This window comes from Panthera onca, chromosome C2 (genome assembly GCF_046562875.1).
Source record: "Panthera onca isolate mPanOnc1 chromosome C2, mPanOnc1 haplotype 2, whole genome shotgun sequence".
In the NCBI taxonomy this organism is placed as follows: Eukaryota; Metazoa; Chordata; class Mammalia; order Carnivora; family Felidae; genus Panthera; species Panthera onca.
Genome location: NC_138347.1, coordinates 122,106,696 through 122,127,830, shown reverse-complemented (window position 1 = coordinate 122,127,830; position 21,135 = coordinate 122,106,696). Strand labels below are relative to the sequence as shown.

The 21,135-nt window shown below is 41.1% G+C and overlaps 1 protein-coding gene across 2 annotated transcripts in view; it reads left to right on the top strand.

Moving 5' to 3' along the window:
• The first annotated feature begins 3,646 nt into the window (after nt 1–3,646).
• Nucleotides 3,647–21,135, top strand: part of RASA2 (RAS p21 protein activator 2) — a 123,019-nt gene continuing 105,530 nt past the window's right edge. For both annotated transcript variants that reach the window (XM_060638821.3, XM_060638820.3), the window contains exon 1: nt 3,647–3,836. In XM_060638821.3, coding sequence (XP_060494804.1) covers nt 3,704–3,836 — 133 coding nt within the window. In that variant the 5' untranslated portion in view covers nt 3,647–3,703. The remainder of the gene's footprint in view (nt 3,837–21,135) is intronic.

The following is a 21,135-nucleotide window of genomic DNA, read 5'->3' as shown; positions in this document are numbered from 1 at the left end:
GTTTCTTCCCCGACTCGCCGGAAAGAAGGTGATTAATAACTCAGGACCAGGAGATACCCCTCATACTGTCATGTGATAGATTGGTGGGCGCTGATTCAAACCAATGCTATGTAACTGACAAGTTCTGAAAGTAGTTTCTAGTTCCCAGATATATTCTTATTAAGAAGCAATGGAGTTTTCCTACCTCAGCCACCATGAAGCAAGCCAGTTTGTGGGTGAAAATGACTGAATGGGTTAAAAGCTGGTGAAGAAATAGGAAAAGACATAGCAGTGAATGGTTGCTCATCAGAATGGAGGGGGTAGAGATAGGAGTGACAGCCTTTAAACACATTCATTAATAATTTGAGGAAGGAAGTGAAGTGCAAGTTTGTATATGATGCAATATTGTTCCAGTTACAAAACATCATGAAGAAATGAGAGGAACTCTAGATGAATTTAAAACACAATGTAAGGGCAATAAAGGGAGGGAGATGGGATGGCCTTCTTGTAATTTACTGTGACTAAATCTTATTAATCTTTACAAAACTTTATTTCCTGAATGTTTTACATTAAGGAAACACTGGGGCACCAGGGTGGCTCAGTCAGGCAAGCCGACCCTATCCGATCAACTCGGGTCACGATCTCACAGTTTGTGGGTTCGAGCCCCGCATGCGGCTCTGCACTGACAGCTCAGAGACTGAAGCCTGCTTTGGATTCTGTGTCTGCCCCTCCCCTGCTCGCACTCTGTCTTTTTCTCTCTCTCAAAAAATAAATGATAAACATAAAAAAAAAAGTGGTTAAAAAAAAAAAGAAGGAAACACTAACTCTGCTAAAGATTTCTGCAGAGCAGGCCAGTATCAGTAAAAGAATGTTAACCTCCTCAAATGTTTATTCAGAATTAGAATAATTAGGAATGATTTCAGATGGAGGAAAAATGGAGATTCTGGGTTTTAGTGAAACAGTATGATAATTCTGAAATTTGCAACAGGAAGACTGGAGGAAAAAAGTGGAGTTTCACTTCATGTAAAATTGTTTTTCATACCTTTAGTAACAACTTAATAATAGAGTTATGGACTTGGAGTTAAACTAGTGAAAAAGAAGAGAAATGAGGAGAATCTGGTACAGATATGGAGATTTTAGTTTACTTTTTTCAGATATTGATATTTTGAAGAAAGGAACAAACCTTTAAACACTAGCTTTCTAGACTCCTATTAGAGTTTCCCATTCTATTTTAATCATTTGGACAGGTATGATAATGAAAAATAAATAGAAAACAGAATTTTCAAAACAGGAAAACTTAAGGTCTGCAGGGTGGAAAAAGTAAGTGAACTAATATGATTCACTCCATTCATTCAACAGATATTTATTAAGGGGGTTAGCAACAATTCTAGAAGAAGAGATAAACAAGTACACAGATATATACTACTATGCAGAAAACGACCAAGAACCTCTGTCTATGACAGAGACAGATGAATGAGGCAGCATTTGGAAAGGCTGGAGGAAGGTCAGTCCTAAGACTGGTGGGAAAAGGCTCAGTGTGGCCAGAGAGATATAAGGAGTTAGGGGAGTTAGATAGGCTGGGTCCAACCTCACCCCTGAACCACTGCCTGAGAAATTTCAACTTTATTTCCTAGCTGTTTATAGCACCCTTCACAACTGTGGCGTAGCTTGCTGGCTGGCTGAAGGGATGAATGAAGCCAGTGAGGGTTTTTTGAGCAGACGAAGTGATGAACTCTAATTTTTGCTTTAGGAAGATTAATTTAAGTGGTATGTGTAGGAGGGATGGAAAAGATGGAATACCTATTAGAAGAGTTCCAGTCAAGAGCATGAGGCAACATTTACTGAGTTAATCCTACCACGTGCCCAGAATTCCACTAGATGCTTCACACACATACTCTTAATAATTATTTAATCCTGACAGTAACGCTTTGAAGAAGGAAGAGTAAGTAGAGCATTCCCAGGCTCAGAAAGGTTGAGTAATTTGCTCAATGTCTCACAGGTAAAAGTGGTAGAACTAGGCTCCAACCCAAGTCTGTCTGCCTCAGAAGCTCATGCCTTTTAAAAAACAGAACAAAGCAAAACAAAAACAAAAACCCGATAACATGTTGACACTGCTCAAGTGAGGATGGATTTAACTAGAACAACGACAGGGAATGGAAAGGAAAGAAGAGAGAGAAGAGATGTGTATATTGGCAGAATCAGAAGGATGTGGCAGCTGAAAACAGTATGGGGACAAGGGATTTAAAAAGCGGTCAAAGTTTCTAGCCCAGACAACAGCCCGTTTGAAAAGGAAGCTAGGGAATTAAGTTTTGGACTTATTGTTTGACAGGACAGCAAAACATCCAAAGAAGAGGCGGTAGGTTCACTTTCTCCAACGAGTGTAAAAATCACTGAGCGATCACCCACAACACCCATGTGGAACCAGCAGCATCACTCCTCAGCAACAGATGCATACTAAAGGTCCTGGCTGTCCAGGCTTTGCACAAGTGACTTCTACCCCCTTGGCACATTTGTGCCTCTCCTCCCTCATCTCCAGTTCACCCCTCAGTGCATTTCCCAGGAAGGCCTTCCCTGACCCTCCAGTTTCCTCATCTTAGTTCTTTTCTCCAGTGCCTCAGCCCTTTTCTGTGTCTCCCAGACTGAACTGTTGGAGGGCTGGGACTCCCCGAGGCTATCATTTTGTCTGACCCTCAAAAAATATTTGTTGACAGACTGAATGATTCCTATTGTTGCCCTAGAAAGGAACTATTAAGGAACCTGCCCTATTAAGTCACAGTTTCTTTCTTCCTAGGGCAGTGCAGTTAACAACCTCAAGACCAGGAAATCATCTTCCTGATCTCATACCAGGGTATTATTCATGCAGTTTACTCACTGTAAAGAGTTCCCTTGAAATAAAGCTAACTAGTCAAAGATTTACTAATGTCCTATGTCAATCAACTTTTTAGCCAGCCCATTCAAGGGGGGGGGGGGGGGGATGGGAAGGGATGGGACCTGACCCTACTTGGCTGTTTCCAAAACACAAAAAGTGGTGGTAAAAGCTTCAGAATTTTTCTATGGGAGGATCTCAGGCGCCGCTCTCATTTTGCAATTGGGGGCTCTGGTCTTTTTTTTTTTTTTAATCAGCTTTTGCAGGGCAGTGTTTTTACTTAAAAGCAAAGATTTATGTGTGTGGCGGTGTGGCTTGTGGGTAAGGGGGCGTGTGGATGTTACTGGGGGAATACACCTCTTGGCTCTTCTTGAATAAGGTAGTTTTGAGGTCCTCCCAACCATCAAATTCCTTTCTGTTCTCTTTCCACGGGGAGTTCCCCTGAGCTGTAGCAGCGGTGGAAGCCCGCTCGTGGTAGGGAGCCTAATTCCCAGGAGGATTTGGGGATCTCGAGAGGGCCGGGGTCGTCTCTCAGCGGGGTTTCAAAGCTGCTCAGAGCCACAGCTAGGAGCCACACTTGTCCGGCGCCTGGGCTTTTATGGGGCAAAGAGCCGGCAAGCCAAGCCAGGAGTTGGGTCCGCGCCCGAGCGGCCCGGGTTCGGGGCAAGCGTGGGGGGGCACAGACAGCTACCGCGGGAACCGGGTGGGGCGGGGGCGGGGCAGCGGCGGGGCGGGGCGAGCCAGGCCGAGGCCCGGGGGCGGGGCCAGGCGCGCGACTCGCCCTAGCCTAGGCCGCCGTTGGGCTCCGCCTCGCGGGCTACGCAGGCGGTGGGGCTGCGGCACGGGCCGGGCGGCACCATGGCGGCGGCGGCGCCTGCTGCTGCGGCGGCTTCTTCCGAGGCGCCGGCGACGAGTGGGACGGCTGAGCCCGAGGCCGGGGACGAGGACAGTCGCGAGGTCCGAGTGCTGCAGAGCCTGCGGGGCAAGATCTGTAAGCGGGGGCAGGGCTGAGGGGACCCACCCGCCGGCGGCGGGAGCCGCCGTGGGGCTGAGGGGGCGGCGGGCGCGCGGGGGGTGGTGGCGCCGAGCCGCGCTGGGATCGCGGGGCGGAGAGGGGACCTGGGCGGGCGGGGGCCGGGGCCCGCGCCGGGACCGGCCGAGGCGCGTGGGGAGGGCCGGCACGGGTGAGGCTGGAAGGGGGGTGTGTTGGGGGAGGCGTAGCCTCGACGGGGCGGCGTGGGCCGGGGCTGCCCGGGTCGGGAGGGAGTGGAGAGCCGAGAATTTGCAAGGAGGGGGGCGCCCGGCGCGGCGCCGGCGTGAGGGGCTCGGCTTTGGGGCGCGGCCTGGACGTGGGGACGCCCCAGCCGGGGGCGTGGGCCGGGGGCGTGAGGAGTTTCCGGCCGCCCAGGGACGCAGGCCTCCGGGCGGTGCGGGCGCCGGGGAGCGGCCCCGAGGTGGGAGCCCAGCGGTAATTACGGGAGGCGCGGCCGGAGGAGGAGGAGGACGAGGAGGACGAGGAGGAGGAGAAGGAGGGCGGGGAAGTGGGGCTGGCCCGAGGGGAGGGGGCTGCCTGCCTCCTGGGCTCTGGAGCTTTTGCGAGGTTGAAAAAGGCGCCCTGAGCTTGAGGAGACAGGCCGCCCTGGGACTCGGGTGGCCGCCGCTCGGGGTGTTCGCGAATGAGCGCGCCGGGAGAGGCTCGGGCCGGACACCTGTACTAGCCCCACCTCGCTGCGGCGGGGACTTGGATCGAGAGACAGCGTGACTGACAGGGACTTAAGACAGGATGTAGTGGCTTCCTGTGAGCAGGTCTCAAAACAGTCATCCAGCCCGCACTTAACCCACTTAATTCCTTTCCTTCTCATGCATTTAATTGGTACTTTTGTGAGCGAGCCACACTGGTTGGCTTAATAACAAAATTTTTGCTCACAAGCTCTAAGCGTTGCTGTAGACCATTTGAATTCAGCCATTTGGACATTTATTTTTTAAAAGTGACTCTGGCGTCGATTGCCAATTTTTTCACAGTAGTTTATTCAGAGGAAACGTTCCCCCCCCCCTTTTTTTTTTTTTTGCTATTTGTGAGATCTATCAGTAAAACTTATTTTTGCTTTTGTCAAAAATCAGCTTTATTTTCGTTGTTCAGTATTCTCAGATTGGAAACGTGCTTCATCTTTCATGTAAATAACCCTTAGTTCTGAGGAGTACTTTTTACTTTGTAAGAAGAAAATCGAATTGCAATAAAATGGCTAACAATACTCTTTGTTGCACGAGATGTAAAATTTTCCTCTTCCTGGATAGTGATATTAATAATTGAGCTTGGATTCTCCCCCTTTTTTCAAGTTGCGCCTCTTTCAAGTACTGGTATTTTATTAAATCTCCGAGGCAGACATATTAACTTTTCTCATCTTTTCCCAGAAGTGGTCATGGGTAATTTGAGATCTTGAGTACAGTTCTTAAAACCTAGAAAATGACATCAGAGAAATAGATCTTGTCTATATCTATGTTCCCAATATTAAAATTACTTTCTAGGGTATAAATTCTGTTCAAAATTCAGATTAAGTCTTATACTTAATATTCACATACATCTAATTTTTTAACACTTGGGAAAACTGTAAACGGGCCAGAGTTCCCCCCTTGATATAATTTTCCAAACTTTACCACTTTTACATTTCAGTGTCACTTGATGGTAGGCACTGTCCATTGGAGCCTCACTGATTTACATAGTTGCAGGTTATGCCATGGAACTACATATACACTTCTTGGAATTGAGAGTTAGGGTTGGGCTGTTTCCAGAAGGACTTATCTGCTCTGCACTTTCACCTGCTCCATAGCAAAACTATCACAGTAGGAGATATCATTATGAGTGAAACTTGGACCTACAAATACAAAATTACAACTTTGTTTCTGTGGCTTAGAGCAACCCCACTACCCAGATTTGAAGATTGATCAGCTGGGAGTGACATTACCACTTTAACCATAATGGAAATATTGTAACTGTTACCTCAGTCAGTTTCTTACTTTTGGAATTGCTTGGTGTATAGGTCAGGTCACTGAGTGTCTGCTTTTTAGAAAAAATGTATTAGGATACGTATACATGAAGCTTCTCCCCACCTTCCTCTCTTATTTTTTTTGCCGTTCTTTTAAAGGCCAGTATAGTCCAGAGTTGGTTGACCTTCACAACCCTGTGAAGAGATGCTGTTTTCTGTTTTCCTGAAACTGACATGTGGGTTTTACAGCGTGGGGGCTGGGGGGCTAGAGGAATCATTAGCAGGTGCTAAAGTCACAGGGATGGGATGGTGGTACATCTGACAATGAAGCTTGGGGGTGTAGGTAACCATGTCACCTTTTCCTTTTCACCATCCTGGGAGACCTCAGAGGAAAGCCTGATAGTGCCCAGTAGACTGGAGATTTGCTGCCAGATTCTAGATTGCTGTTTGAGAGCCTCAGATCTGGAGAGTTAGAGCTCTGTAGGGCTCAAAGTGAGCCTCAAAGGAACATCCTTTTTCCTAGACTGGGGTAGGACTCTTCAACCCCAAATCCTACCAGCAAAAAAGTGAGGATGAATTGGTTTATATATTCTTTTCTTTTCTTTTCTTTCTTTCTTTCTTTCTTTCTTTCTTTCTTTTTTTTTTTTTTGTTGTTTATTGTTATTTATTTTGAGAGAGACAGAGAGGGAGGGGCAGAGAGAGAGGGAGAGAGAATCCCAAGCAGGCACTGCTCTGTCAGTGCAGAGGTGGACGCAGGGCTCAATCTCATGAATTGTGAGACCATGACCTGAGCCGAAATCAAGAGTCACATGCTTAACCAACTATGCCACCCAGGCACCCTGAATTCTATATCTTTAAAGTTCTGGAGGTAATAGTCTACAGTTTCATTTAAGGGTTTTATTCTAATATTTGTTAATTTTTCCATATCCTTCATAAGGTGAAATAACCAGATCCAGGGATTGGAAACCCATTTTGTGGTCAGTTTCAATCAACTGACACTAGCAAATCCAGTGTTGCTAATTGAATTTTGTTTTCTGTGCTGATCCCCAATACCCTGAAGTCATTTTAGTGCTCTAGGAAGCCATAGAAGTTCCAAATGGTCAACTTCTTTAATATTCAACAGGTAGGCATGATTGTTGGAAGTCCCGGAGCTGTCATATGAACCCTTGATAAAGGAAATTAAGGTAGTCCAGACTCCGTCCTTTGTATGAACTGGCATGCAGTGAGTGGCAGGTATGCTTAGTATCTGAAGCACCTTTGCATTGCATCCCCTCCCCCCCCAAACAAAACAAAACAAAACAAACTACCCTACACACAAGCCAAAGAGAGGGATTGGATCTTTCTTCTTAATATTTAATTTATTTATTTTATAGCTTTTGTGGTTTTTTTTTAAAGTTTATTTTTTATAAAGTTTATTTTTTTGAGAGGAAAAAAATGAGTGAGTGGGGGAGGGGCAGAGAGCGAGGGAGAGAGAGAATCCCAAGAAAGCTCTGGGTTGTCAACATGGAGCCCACCTCAGGGCCCAGTCCCACAAACCATGAGATCTTGATCTGAGCCAAAATCAAGAGTCCAATGCTTAACCAACTGAGCCACCCGGGTGCCCCTGGAGCTTTCTTCTTTTTCTTCTTCTTTTTTTTTATTTATTTTTTATTTTTTTTAATGTTTATTTATTTTTGAGAGAGAGAGAGAGCATGAGCAGGGGAGGGGCAGAGAGAGAGAGAGAGAGAGACAGACAGACAGACAGAAGCCAAAGCAGGCTCCAGGCTCCCAGCCGTCAGCATGGAGCCCAACGCGGGGCTCAAACCCACAAACAGCGAGATCATGACCTGAGCCGAAGTCGGATGCCCAACCAACTGAGCCACCCAGGCACCCCAAGGAGCTTTCTTCTTTATACTTTCAGGTTTCTTGCTATTATTTCATGATGTCTTCCTTTTTGGCTATACTTTTTGTTAAGTTCTCATCCAATTAAATCAGCTTATAAAATCAGAATGTAAAAATGTTGATGAAAGAGCCCATGCCACCTCGGTCGTGGGTTTACCTGTTCTAGGGATACCAGATTGATAAAAGAGAACTGAATCTGATGATTTGTGTGAATATTGAGATGTGCAGTACAGTGCCAGATCTGCGGAATCATGACAAGTCCCAGAACTCAGTTGGTCTCCCTGGTGTCTCCAGATGAAGAATGATGTAGGACTCTTTGGCAAAGTAGGATCTGTGGGATCTGGTTAAGTGCTTTAGTTTAGAGGCTTGTCCAGGTTAGCTTTAATTTGAATCTTAATTTCTAACTTTTATTAACCTTTTTGTGCCTTTATATTCTTGCATGTATAATGGGTATAATAAAAACACCTATCTCACAAGATTGATTAGAGGGCTAAATAAATCTTCTCCAGTCATTTCCTCCCTCCTCTCAGCCCTGGAGGGAGCTCTGTCAGCCCTGGACCATCTTTTGGGAAGGAGTAAGTAGATAGAAATTAGTCTTTATCTAATATTCTTGTCGACATTTAACATTTTCTGTACAAAGCTGATTAAACTCAGCGGGCATGTACTGTATTCTGTTTCACACATTGATTATTACTAATGTGACTTTAGGCAGCTCACTTACCTTTGAGCTTATCTTCCTCATCTTTAAAATGGCGAGTGATGCTTCATCACTCGCCATTTTATATATGTTGTTCTGCCTAGAAGTGTTTTTCTCCTTTCCTCCACCCCATATTTATGTCAGGGAACTTCTACACATCCTTCAAAACCCTGCTCCATGTGATCTCCTGACCAAAGCCTTGTTTGGGGCACCACCACCCCCATCCCTGGAGAGAAGGTGTTGGGCCCCTGTACTGGTTGGGAATTGTAATTCCTTGTCCATTTTCTTATTCTAGCACATTTTGTAGAAATTGTTTGTTTCCCCATTAGACTACGAGCTCTTCCAGTATAGAATTCATTCTTTATTTTTTTTAAACTATCCCACTGTCAGCATAATAGGCCTTTAGAAAATGCCCTACTTCTCACCACACTGTCCTGAGGAGGATTTGAGATACTAGATGTGAAACTGTTCTGTAAATTTTACACATAAACTAGGAGATGATAGTATTGTTAAATGAAAACTACATGAGTCTGTGACAGGAAGTTCATCCCTTTCAAAATCACAGTGCCAACTGAGCTTATGTTTGAACTGATGCCAAAGTTGCCTCATTAGGAAAAGGATTAAATTTTTCTAAAAGCTCTGAGTGCTGATTATTAGGAGATTTGAATATTGTTACTTGACTGTACTCCATGAATATTGTTACTAATTGGCCCCGAGCCTGGAAAAAAAAATGTCATAATCATATTTTATACAGTAAATATTTTTATTTGTTGTGGAAGGTTTGAATTTTTTGGTAATAAGGTATTTTATTGATCATGCAATAGAATTAAGAGGGAGAGATTAAAAAGAGTTTATTCATGCTAAGAATGTATTATTATCAGATATTTCAAATGAGATGTTATTTAGTAAATTAACAGAGGGAAAGATTACTAAAAGATTTGTTCATACTATGCATTCATTGTCAAAATTTGAAATGAGATGATGAGTTATTTAGGATCGAGGAAGAATCCATCTTTCAGATGGATAGAAATGAGAGAAAAGGGTTCTTTGTAAAAGTTCACAGAGCAGTCTGCTAATCATTTGCTGTGAGAAAGACAGGAGGTAAACCTCAATGAGTTCATAGAGTTTTTGTTGTGTTTTTTAATGTTTTTTTTTTAACTTAGAACTCTTTGAATAGCCTCTAAGAGACTGGAACTAATATAGCTGAAATAAAAGTATCATTTTATCCTTTTATCTTAGATACCAATCCTGTTCCCTTTTTAATGTGCTTTATGAAATTATTTGACAATAATATCAAATTACATGTTTTATGAAGTTCTATATGATGTTTTGAGAGCTGCTAACAGTTTTGTTGTGTAGTCATCAATTAACGTAAACTAAGACACTTTATATTAAGAATTTTTTATGATATGTCTTTGGTTTTGTATGTTATTTCAGTCATCAAAAATCACTAGCTAAAATAATATGCTTTATAACATTATACCAATGTACATGCAAACATCAATGAACAGTAATTGACAAATTTGTTATTGTGAGCTTGGCTCTAAGAATATCACTAATGACAGAATGACTTTGGGCAAATTCTTTAACTTTGCCAACTCCTTATTTTTTCACTTGTAAAATGAGAGGTTTGGATGTGGTCTTTAAAATCCCTTCTAGCACTAATCTTTGTTGCTTTTTAAATTGAACCATTTGCTTTAAGACACTACATCAGATACTTTTATTTTAATATTTAAGTATTTTTCATATACCTATTTTGCATAAGATGCACTGTTTGAGACATTTGTCTAAGATTTAATGGATACACTTATTTGAATCTTTAAAAAAAATTTTTTTTAGAGAGATAGAGTGCACAAATTGAGGAGAGAGATTGGCAGAAGGAAGGGAGAGAGAGAAACTTAAGCAGGCCCCATGTTCAGCACAATATTTTTACTAATTGGTCCTGAGCCTGGAAAAGAAAAGTCTCATAATCATACTTTATACAGTAAATTTGTTTATTAGCCATGGAAGGTTTGAAATTTTAGTAGTAAAAATTCAATTTTTGGTGGGGCTCAATCCCATAACCTTGGGATCATGACCTGAGCTGAAATCAAGAGTGGGACACTCAACCGACTGGGCCACCCAGGCACCCTGAAAAAACTTGTTTTTAAAGATTCAAACAGTCTTGGGGTGCCTGGGTGGCCCAGTTGGTTGAGCATCAGACTTCGGCTTAGGTCATGATCTCGGTTCGTGAGTTGTTTTTTTTTTGTTTTTTTTGTTTTTTTTTGAGAGAGAGACAGAGCGTGAGTGGGCAAGGGACAGAGAGAGTGGGGGACACAGAATCCAAAGCAGGCTCCAGGCTTTGAGCTGTCAGCACTGAGCCTGACGTGGGGCTCGAACTCACAAACGACGAGATCATGACCTGGGCCGAGGTGGGACCCTTAGCCAACTGAGCCATCTAGGCTCCCCTTCATGGTTTGTGAGTTCTAGCCCTCTGCAGAGCCTGGTTTGGATCCTCTGTCCCCCTCTCTCTCTGCCCCTCCCCCACTCACGCTCTTTCTCAAAAATAAATACACATTTAAAACAAAATTTAAAAAAAAGGTTCAAACTATCTTGGGGCGCCGTGATCCTAGGGTCGTGGGATCCATGCTGAGCACAGAGCCTGCTTAAGACTCTCTCCCTCTCCACCCTCCCCCCACCTCGTGCAAACTTGCTCTCTCTCTCTCTAAAATAATAATAATAGCAGTACATAAATAAATAAAAAGTTTTTTCTGTGACTGCTAATTTATTTAGCAGTATGTAATATCTGAATGTCCATTAGGGCATTAGCCCCCTAGTGTGTGGATTGAGCCTAGGCTGTGAATGGGATGAAAAAGCCCTTACTAGTTTATCCTACAGTCTATACTAAACAATGGTTGTTTTTAGATGCCTGTATTCTTAGAGAATTATAGAAGCTTAGAGCTGGAATGTAGGGAACATATTGTGTCCCCTCATTTTACAAATGAAGAACTTGACACTCATATACTCCAGGTGTTAACACAGTTAATGCCTATGCCTTTTCGGCACTAGTCCATTACTATCAAAGTTCTTTCTGAAATGGTAGGTGGAATGAATTCATCATTAGTATGAATGTTGTGAATGTACTCCATTTAATAGATGAGGACTACACTGCGTATCTAGTAATATATCCAGAAGTAGTAATACATTTTCACTGTGGCATCTACACGCTCTCATCTGTTGCTTCCTGAGAACTTTGTGAAGTGATTAGGATTAGTGGTGAAACTATGCTTGTGACCTAGATGGAGATTGAGCCTGGATGTTTACCTATTTGTGTCATGTTGTAACTCAGCTGGTTTCAGTTCTGACTGCCCATCAGTGTCACCTGTGAACTTAAATTCTGATGCTCAGGCTCTACTCCATACCTACTGAATCAGAATTTCTTGGTTGGTACTGGGACATTTCTGAGTTTGAAATGTTCCCTAGGGAGTGATAATGGGTTGCTGGGATGGTGAACCTCTCCTTTTGCCAGTTGAACAGACTAGCCACAAACTACCTGAATGTTAGCAACCTGCTTTGCATGACTATTTAAAGGGTACCAATAGAAAGTTTAGTGTGATCACGGGGAGGTTTTAATTTGTTTGATTATTTCTTTAAAAAGATGCATTTATTTGCTTGATTAGATAATACACATACCTGGTACAAAACTGAAAAGGTACAAAGGAGTATCCATTGAAAAGGAAGTTTCCTTACTTCTGTTGCCCCTAGCGATTCCCTCTCCAGAAGCAAGCATTACCAGTTTCTTGTGCCGCTTACAGAGATTAAGTATTTACAAACATAAATATATGAATATTAACCTCATGCAAATTGTAGCAAAATATATACATTGTCTGCATCTTGCTTTTTTATTTCTTACACTTGCCAATAGTAGCTTGGAGATCTGTCATATCCATAAGAATGGGGAGCTGCCTCTTTTATTTAACAGCTGCATGATATGGCATCATCTGGGTATACCAGTCCCCTATTGATGGACGTGTAGGTTGTTTCCAATCTTTGCTATTACAAAGAGTACTGCAGTAAATCACTTAGTTATGTAATTTTATTTGTGTGTGTGTTTTTAATTTGTAATGTTTATTTACTTTATGAGAGAGAGAGAGAGACAGAGGTGTGAGCGGGGTAGGGGCAGAGAGAGAGGGAGACACAGAATCCAAAGCAGGGGCCAGGCTCCGAGCTTTCAGCACAGAGCCCTATGCGGGGCTCGAACCCATGGACTGTGAGATCACCACCTGAGCCGAAGTCAGATGCTTAACTAACTAAGCCACCCAGGTGCCCCTGTAGTTATGTCATTTTAAATATGAGTACTTGTGTCTGTGGGATAAATTCCTAGATGTTACATTGATGAACTGGGGGGCGCCTGACTCAGTCGGTTAAACCTCTGGCTTCGGCTCAGGTCATGATGTTATGGGTTATGAGTTCAAGCCCTGCATCAGACTTTCTGCTGTCAGCACAGAGCTGCTTTAGATCCTTCGTCTCCCTCTCTGTCTCTGCCGCTCCCACTCAAAAAAAAAAAAAAAAAAAAAAAAAAAAGAATGAATGAATTGGTATATGTATTTTTATTTGGAAAGACAATGCCATATTGCTTTCCATAGTAACTACAGCAATTTATGCTCCCACTAGCAATGAATGAATGCCTATTTCTTTAGTCACATAGAGTATATTTTAAAACTTCTTGATCTTTACTGGTCTCTTAAGATGGAAAGGAACATCTGATTTGTAGTTTTAATTTGCACTTCTAAATGAGGTTGAGGATCTCTTCATATTTTTAAGAGTCTTAAAAAAAATTTTTTAGAGAAAGAGCAAGCACACACGAGCAGGGGGAGAGGGGCAGAAGGAGAGAGAGAGGGTGAGAGTGAGAATCTTAAGCAGGCTCCATGCCCAGTACGGATGTGGGGCTTGATCCCACAACCCTGGGATCATGACCTGAGTTGAAACCAAGAGATAGACGCTGAACTGACTGAGCCACCCAGGTGCACCCCTTTTTTAAGAGAGGAGAGAGAGAATTTTTTAAAATTGTTTTTAAATGTTTATTCTTAGAGAGAGAGAGCATGAGCAAGGGAGGGGCAGAGAGAGGGAGACAGAATCTGAAGCAGGCTCCAGGCTCTGAGCTGTCAGCACAGAGCCTCACGCAGGGCTTGAACTCACGAACCACGAGATCATGACCTGAGCTAAGTCCGAAGCTTAACCGACTGAGCCACCCAGGCACCCTGAGAGAGAGAATGTTAAGCAGGCTCCATGCCCAGCGCAGAACCCAGTGATGCAGGGCTCAATCTCACGATGCAGAGATTATGACCTGAGCTGAAATCAGGAGTTGGACACTTAACCAACTGAGCCACCCAGGTGCCCCATTGAGAGCCATTTTTATTTCCCTTTTTTGGTGAACTTGTTTATTTTGCTTGTCCTTTTTTCTACTGGATTATCAGTCTTCTTACTGATTTGTGGGAATGCTTTGTGCAGTAAGGGAAAGATGTTTAAAAATTTAGATGTTTTGGCTGATGCCTGCATTTATTCTTGAGAAGTTGATTGTGAGATCCCGTGAGGGCAGTCAGTTGTTGGTTTCATGTACTTATATAATTTCTGATACGAGAAGAGAGATGGAAAAATAACTTTTTGGGAAAAAGTAAGTAAAGATTTATAAACAAGAATTAAGAGACAAAGAATAGATTGGGAGAAAATATTTGCAGGAAATCCTACAGACAAAAAGAAAATACTTATCTAAGACTTACTTTGTGTCAGGTACTATTTTAAAGCCCTTTAAGCATATCAAATAATTAGTCCATATGGTAACTCTGTAACATTCATTATCCACATTTTACAGATGAGGAAACTGAGGCATAAAATAACTAAACTGAGTAACTTAACCCAGATCAGACCAGTGAGTGGTGGAGCTGTCATTCAAACTGGGCAGGCTGGCTCTAGAGTCCATCCTGTTGCTCCTGTCCTGCTCTGCTCTACTGCCTCTCTATTTGTTAGTGTCCAGAATATATAAAAAGTTCATATGGATTTTAAACAGGAAAAGGGCATTAGAAAAATAAAAGATATGAATAGACATTTTATAGAAAGAGATTTAAAAAAAAGGCCAGTAAACATAAGAAAATACCGGTAAGATTTAACAATAGTTAATCAGGGGAATGCAAATTTTTAAAAGCTATCAGTTTGTGAAAACAAAAGCTTGTTAATTTCAGTATTTGGTGGGGGTTTAGGCAAATAGATAACTTTCCTCACTGTTGCTGTGAATTTAAATGGATGAAGTAATGTTGGAGAGCATTTTGGCAATATCTGTTAAAAATCTAAATGTATATTTCCTATGTATTTCTACTGCATATCTACCCTACAGAAACACTTGGACATTTGCAAAAGAGGCATATACAAAGGTGTTTCATGTTGCCGTGTTGGTAAAACAAAACAACTAGAGACAACTTAAGTGTCCATTGTAGGAAAATGGCTAAATAAAATGTTAATATACATATTCTATAGCAGCTAAAAAGAATGAGGTGTATCTAGAGTATGAAAGGAAAAAACTTCAAGATGTATTGTTGAGTGAAAAAAGCAAGTTGTTAGAGTGATATGTTTTTTTCTAGTGTACCTGGGAAAATGTACAGAAAGAGGTTTGCAAGGATGTACAACATTGGTTGTATCAGTGGTGGCCAAAGGGGATTAGCTTTACTTACAGTGGTTTAATTTTCTACATAAAACTTTATGTATTATGTATTATCTGTGTTATGAAAAATGACTTTGTATAAAAATTTGATACAATATTAGTCCTCAGCTGCTAGAGCCTTTCTTGCTCTACTGTTGAAGACTATCCTATCTACAAAATTAAGGGTAGCCAAATGTTAAGCTTGGTAACATTTTGAGTGCACTTACAACTAAAGTCTACTTTTCTGTCAAGTTTTTTGGTAACTTTTAATTTTTATATAATTTCAAACAAAAATTTGCAGGAGCAATATAGTGAATTACCATATACTTTGCTTGTTTTCTCCAATTGTGTTAAAAAAGTTGACTTTTAAAAATTTCTGTTTTGTTTCAGAGGAGTGAGATAAAAAGAATAATTTTCATCCTTTAAAATATTACAACATTTGTGTGAGTGGTGCAGAACCTCTTAGTTTTGAATTTGAACAATTTTGTATACAATTTTCTTAGTGGGTAGGGGAAAGTGAACTAATGTTTTTTTATTATATTTACTCTTTTCCAGGTACTATGTAAGTATACTTGCAAATTATTTCATTTAATCCAAATTCATGAAAAAGATTGCATGCTGACAAAACGGTTATATATGCTTAGAGTTTATTTATTTATTTATTTTTAAAAAAAAAATTTTTTAACGTTTATTTATTTTTGAGACAGAGAGAGACAGCATGAGCGGGAGAGGGTCAGAGGGAGGGAGACACAGAATCCGAAACAGGCTCGAGGCTCTGAGCTGTCAGCACAGAGCCCGACGTGGGGCTCGAACTCACGGGCTGTGAGATCATGACCTGAGCCGAAGTCGGCCGCCGAGCCGAAGTCGGCCGCCCAACCGACTGAGCCACCCAGGCGCCCCTATGCTTAGAGTTTAAAGAGGCAGAGCCAGGTTTTCAAGTCTGTAAGTTACCAAAGTTGCTGCTGTCCATTTATGTCTACCAATTTGCCTGTCAGATGGTATATTGGAAAGAACTGGTGAATATATTTCTGTTGTCAAGAAGTTGATAATTATCCCTAAATTGGTTATGGTCTAATGTGATGGATATTCAATAAAATTAGAATGTTGGAATGCTATAAAAATTTATCTTTAATACTGTTTAGGGGATTTACCAAAAAAAAAAAAATGTTACTCTTCTGTCTGCCTGACAGTGCTCATGTTGTGCTTTGTCTCTGCTCGTAAATGGTTCTCCTAGAACAAACACACACGCACACACATGCACACACTTGTAGGTATACATTTGTAGGTGCAGCTTATTTATATCTTTTTTTTTTAAACTACTAGATCATAATGAGTCCCATTTTGGTCCCCAGGATGCCGTTACCAGTAATAGCTACCAGACTTGCTCAACTTCATGTAGATTGGCCTATCCTAGGAGAGATTCCTACCATATGTGCTTCATGGTTTGGTTTGCTTGAGAAAGGGGCTACAGGGAGCTTAGGGATCAGCACACATTCAAAAGTGAAACCTGAAGTGGGCAAGACAAACCACAGGAAGATCCTGCCCGCAGCTTGGTGACGTATCTGTAGAACCCGTGGACGCTTCCTGGCAGTACCTTGCGAAACTTGCCTTTTTATGTACAGTAGTTTCCTAACTTCTTGTTCTGGACTAAGCTTCAGTGAGAGGTGATTAATATGATAGTAATATAGATAACTGTATGATAATTATCATGCATATGACTTGTGTAAAACAAGAGGCCCCTAATTATATTCTTTAGACTTTCCCACTGAGGAGTTACATCTTACCTACTAGAACATTTTTGAGGAGTTGCCCTGGAGTTTATGCTTTAACTTTGACTTTATGCCTTCTCAAGATTTTACCTACATATTGTTGGTGTTTTATAGCCACAGAACAGTTCTTTGCTCACAGAGTCTAGGCTAACCCTCTATGAACTATGCTGGATTCCTGGAGTCCTTTGCTCATTCAAGGGCTTGCTCAGAGGCACATTGATGATTACACAGTACCTTATTTTCATAATGGAAAAGGAGTGCAGTGTTAGTGAAACTATTATTCCTGATTTCTTTAACCTTCCAGGTTCCATGTTAATATTACAGTGCCTACTCTTAAGCAGAACAGATACCTGTTAGGAATTGTGGAGTCTGTTGGTTTTTTAGGATTATCAGTTAAATGAGTTTATAGAATCTAAGGTTCTATATTTAAAAAAATTTTTTTAATGTTTATTCTTGAGAGAGACAGAGACAGAGTGTGAGTGGGGGAGGGTCAGAGAGAGAGGAGACACAGAATCTGAAGCAGGCTCCAGGCTCTGAGCTGTCAGCACAGAGCCTGACGCGGGGCTCAAACTCACCAACTGTGGGATCATGACCTGAGCTGAAGTCGGATGCTTAACCGACTGAGCCACCTAGGTGCCCCTAAGGTTCTATATTTTAAAGATAATTTATCATTTACTGGGAGTGAGAAAAACTGCTTGACAATCCAGGTTTTTGATAATGTTAACTTATGCGTTGAAAAACCTGACCCTACTTAGTAGTCCAGCAGTCACCATTGTCTGTTGGTATCATTTCTCAACCTGTGCTTGAATAATATCACAAGTGTATAACTTTCCAGCGGTGCTTTCAAGGTGACAAGGAGGGAAATTGCAGCTACATAACTTTTCTCGGCAGTTTTTAGGCACCTCCCCCGCTTTTTGTTATCATACACCTACGGCAATCTGACATACTTTGTAGAGGATGAATAAGAGACTCTTGGGAAGGTCATGTGTGATTATGGCAGTTCTTCTCATGTAAGACTTCTTTGTTGTATACGAAGTATTTATTAGATGTGCAGAAACCAGATGAATAATAAATGGTAAAGTAGCATGTTGAAAGCGTTGTTTTCTGCTACTTTTCTTGTAATCACCTAATCTCTCTGAGCCTCAGTTTCCTCTAATATAAATTGGAAATTATAGTTTTGCCAAGCTTTCAAAGAGGTTGTGAAAAGATTGGATGACTTGGGGTGTTGCCTGGCACAATGTGCGGTTAACTGGGCTATAACATAAACAATAGTGGTATTTGGTAAAGTATATTTTCATGGTTTTGTTGATGAACAGTTTATGTGTACCTTTTATTTTATTGCAGAAACTAAAATTGGACCTTATAAGAAAATTTGAAAGACCTTATGATATGTTAACATGTAGGATTATCTTATTGCATATAATTAAATGGCATAACACATTTTAATTTTACATTAAACTTGTCAACAGTGAGGCTGTGTATTTAAATGTCCATTCTTCACTTTTTTTGTTGTGAATGTACATGATAAAGTTTGCGTATTTTTTTCTTTTCCCCATCTAAAGTTCTAATGGTCTGTTCAGCTTGCTCTTCTTATTAGAACATCATATCCTGAGTCACTCAGGCCAAGTTCTGTGAATTATATCTCTGTAGTATTTCTTCCAGTTTTCTTTTCCTCCCATTGCTCTTTCAGTACCTTAGTTTAGGCCCTCTAACTGTCAGAGTAATTTTCCTGAAGCATAAAATCTGACCACACAGAAACCTTTAGTGTTCCTTGTTGCCTACTGAAGAAAGCTAAAACTTTTTAGCTTGGCATTTCAGATTCTGTTGATTCAACCTTTTCTTTACAGTCTTATCTCTGCTTATTCTACTTTCATCTCCCTTTATGCTTTAGCAAGTTTGTGCTATTCACTGCCTCCTTGAAGGTGCTGCTCTTGTTCCCCCCCTTCAGAACTTGTTTACATTGTGCCTTACTCCTGGAATGTTTTCCCTCTACCCCAATATCTGTATTTTGAAAAAAAAAAAAAAATCACTCATAAGATTGTGAGGTAATTTATATGAAGGCCCTTAAAAAACATCTGCTATGTGTAATGTGTATGTGTAACGTATTAATTTATTCAGTAAATGGTAGTTACTATTATGATTTAGTTTTCCTTCCACCCTAAATAATTTTTATTTTAGGATCATCTGGTTTAGGACCCTGGCCCTTTGTAGTGTGTCTTAGGGATTAATCCCACTGGGATCTGTGTTTGTTCTTTGTAATCCCTTGAACTAGACTTGGATCTGTTGGTACCTGAGGGTAATTTCAGAAAGGAACAGCTTTCTCTATTCCTCTCAGCACTGCTGTGTTCAGGAAGATATTAAGAGTGAAAAGGAAAGACTAGGCTTTGGAATTTGATTTGTCAAATCACCTTTCCAGCCATGTAGCTGAATGTTTTTTGTTTTTGTTTGTTAATTTATAAAAGGGAACAGTAATGCTTACCTCTGAAGGTTGTTGTAAACATTAAATGAGATATTTGAGAAAATATTTAGCACTGTCTTGGAGGATCCAATTAGATAAATATTTGGCTTTTTTTCTTACTTATCCCAGTAGTGTCCGCCTCTAGGACACACAAACACATACAGACCTACAGGTATAAATGCATGCTCACAGCCCCCTCAAACATACGCATAAGCACATATGTGCAAACTCAGTACATGTCTAGAAGCATATACAGCAGAATCTCTACCTGCCACCTTGGTATTTGGAATTCTAGTCTTAAGTAGAATTTGTATGGTAGGATCTGGTTACTGTCTGGTGACCTTTGTGTAGAACCAATGAATTTGTGCACAGAGAGTTGGCCATCTTTTTATTTTTGTTAATCTAAGTTATCAGTTTTGATTCCCAGTGGTATTTATCTTCTTGGTTTAAACTGTTTACTTTTTGCCATTGACTAAAAGCACCGTTCTTTTTTTTTTTTTTTCCTACAAAATATTTACTTGTCTCCCGCTTCCTTCAGGTATTTATGCAGAAGTTACCTTCTCAGTGGAACCTTCCACCCTGCCCCCCCCCCCATTTGTGTGGTGCTCATTCCTTCTTAACAGTTATTACATAACACATCCTCTTTACTTACTTATTTATTGTTTGTCCATTTGTGTTAGCTCAATGACAGTTTTATCTATTTTTCTCACTGTTGTATCTCTAGCATCTTAGTTATACATACTCAGTAAATATTTGAGTGTGTGAATTTCAGGATTGGTTTGTTTTCAATGTGATATCTGTGTTAACACTGTAAAGATTCTTGTATTTAGTGCTTTTGATAACTGTATACAGGAAACTTTTTTTTTAACTTTTAGAGCAATTGACATAGATCAACTTGTATCAACTGGAAAAAAGATAAATGCAATTTTATAATTTGTGATGTGATAGTAGAACCTCCTTTTGCCTATGGTAAATTGTAAACACACACACACACACACGCACGCACGCACACTCATACTTATTCAGTAGATATTTGATTATCTGTTATAAGCTAAGCATGGTGCTAAGAACTGGTGCCTTCCCTTAAGTTTGTAGTTTGGTGGAAAGATACATAGTAGTCTCCTTTGCTGGTTCCTTCTCATCTCCACTAAAAATGGTTGGAAGGCTTTAAGGCTCAGTCTTCAAATCTCCTTTCTTTCCTATCCATATTTAATCTCCTTGTGATCTTGTATAGTCTTGTGGTTTTATAATTATTATGTACTTGCTGATAATTCTCAAGTTTTACTCCAGCCAGGACTTTTCTGTCCTTTTGACATTTGCACTTTGATGTGTAATAGGCATCTCAGATTTAATATGCCCAGGAAAAACTCTTGATATCCCTCTTCTAATAAGAGGCTCCTCCTTCTGGAAGTGGCATCTCTGTTCACCCAGCTGTTCAGGCTGAAACTCTAAGAGGTCTTCCTTAACCCCTTTCCTCTCTTATACCCACATCCAAAATATAAAAAATCCTGTTGGCTCAATCTTCAAAATACATGCCCAGTTGACCACTTCTCTGCATGCCAGGTTTGCTCCCCTGGTCTAGATTATCTCTAATCAAGATCACTGCAGTAGTGACCTTGCTTGTCTCTACTTTCTTGCTTCCACCCTTTTCCCTCTGAAGTGATTCTTCTAAAACAAAAGTTAAATCATGCCATTCTTCTGCTTAGATCTTTCAGTAGCTTCCCATGTCACTCAGGAAAAACTCCAGACTTTCCATGGCCTACAAGACCCTATTTAATCTGCTTCCTCACCTCTACCTCATCTCTTACCATTTCCTCCCTCTTCCCAC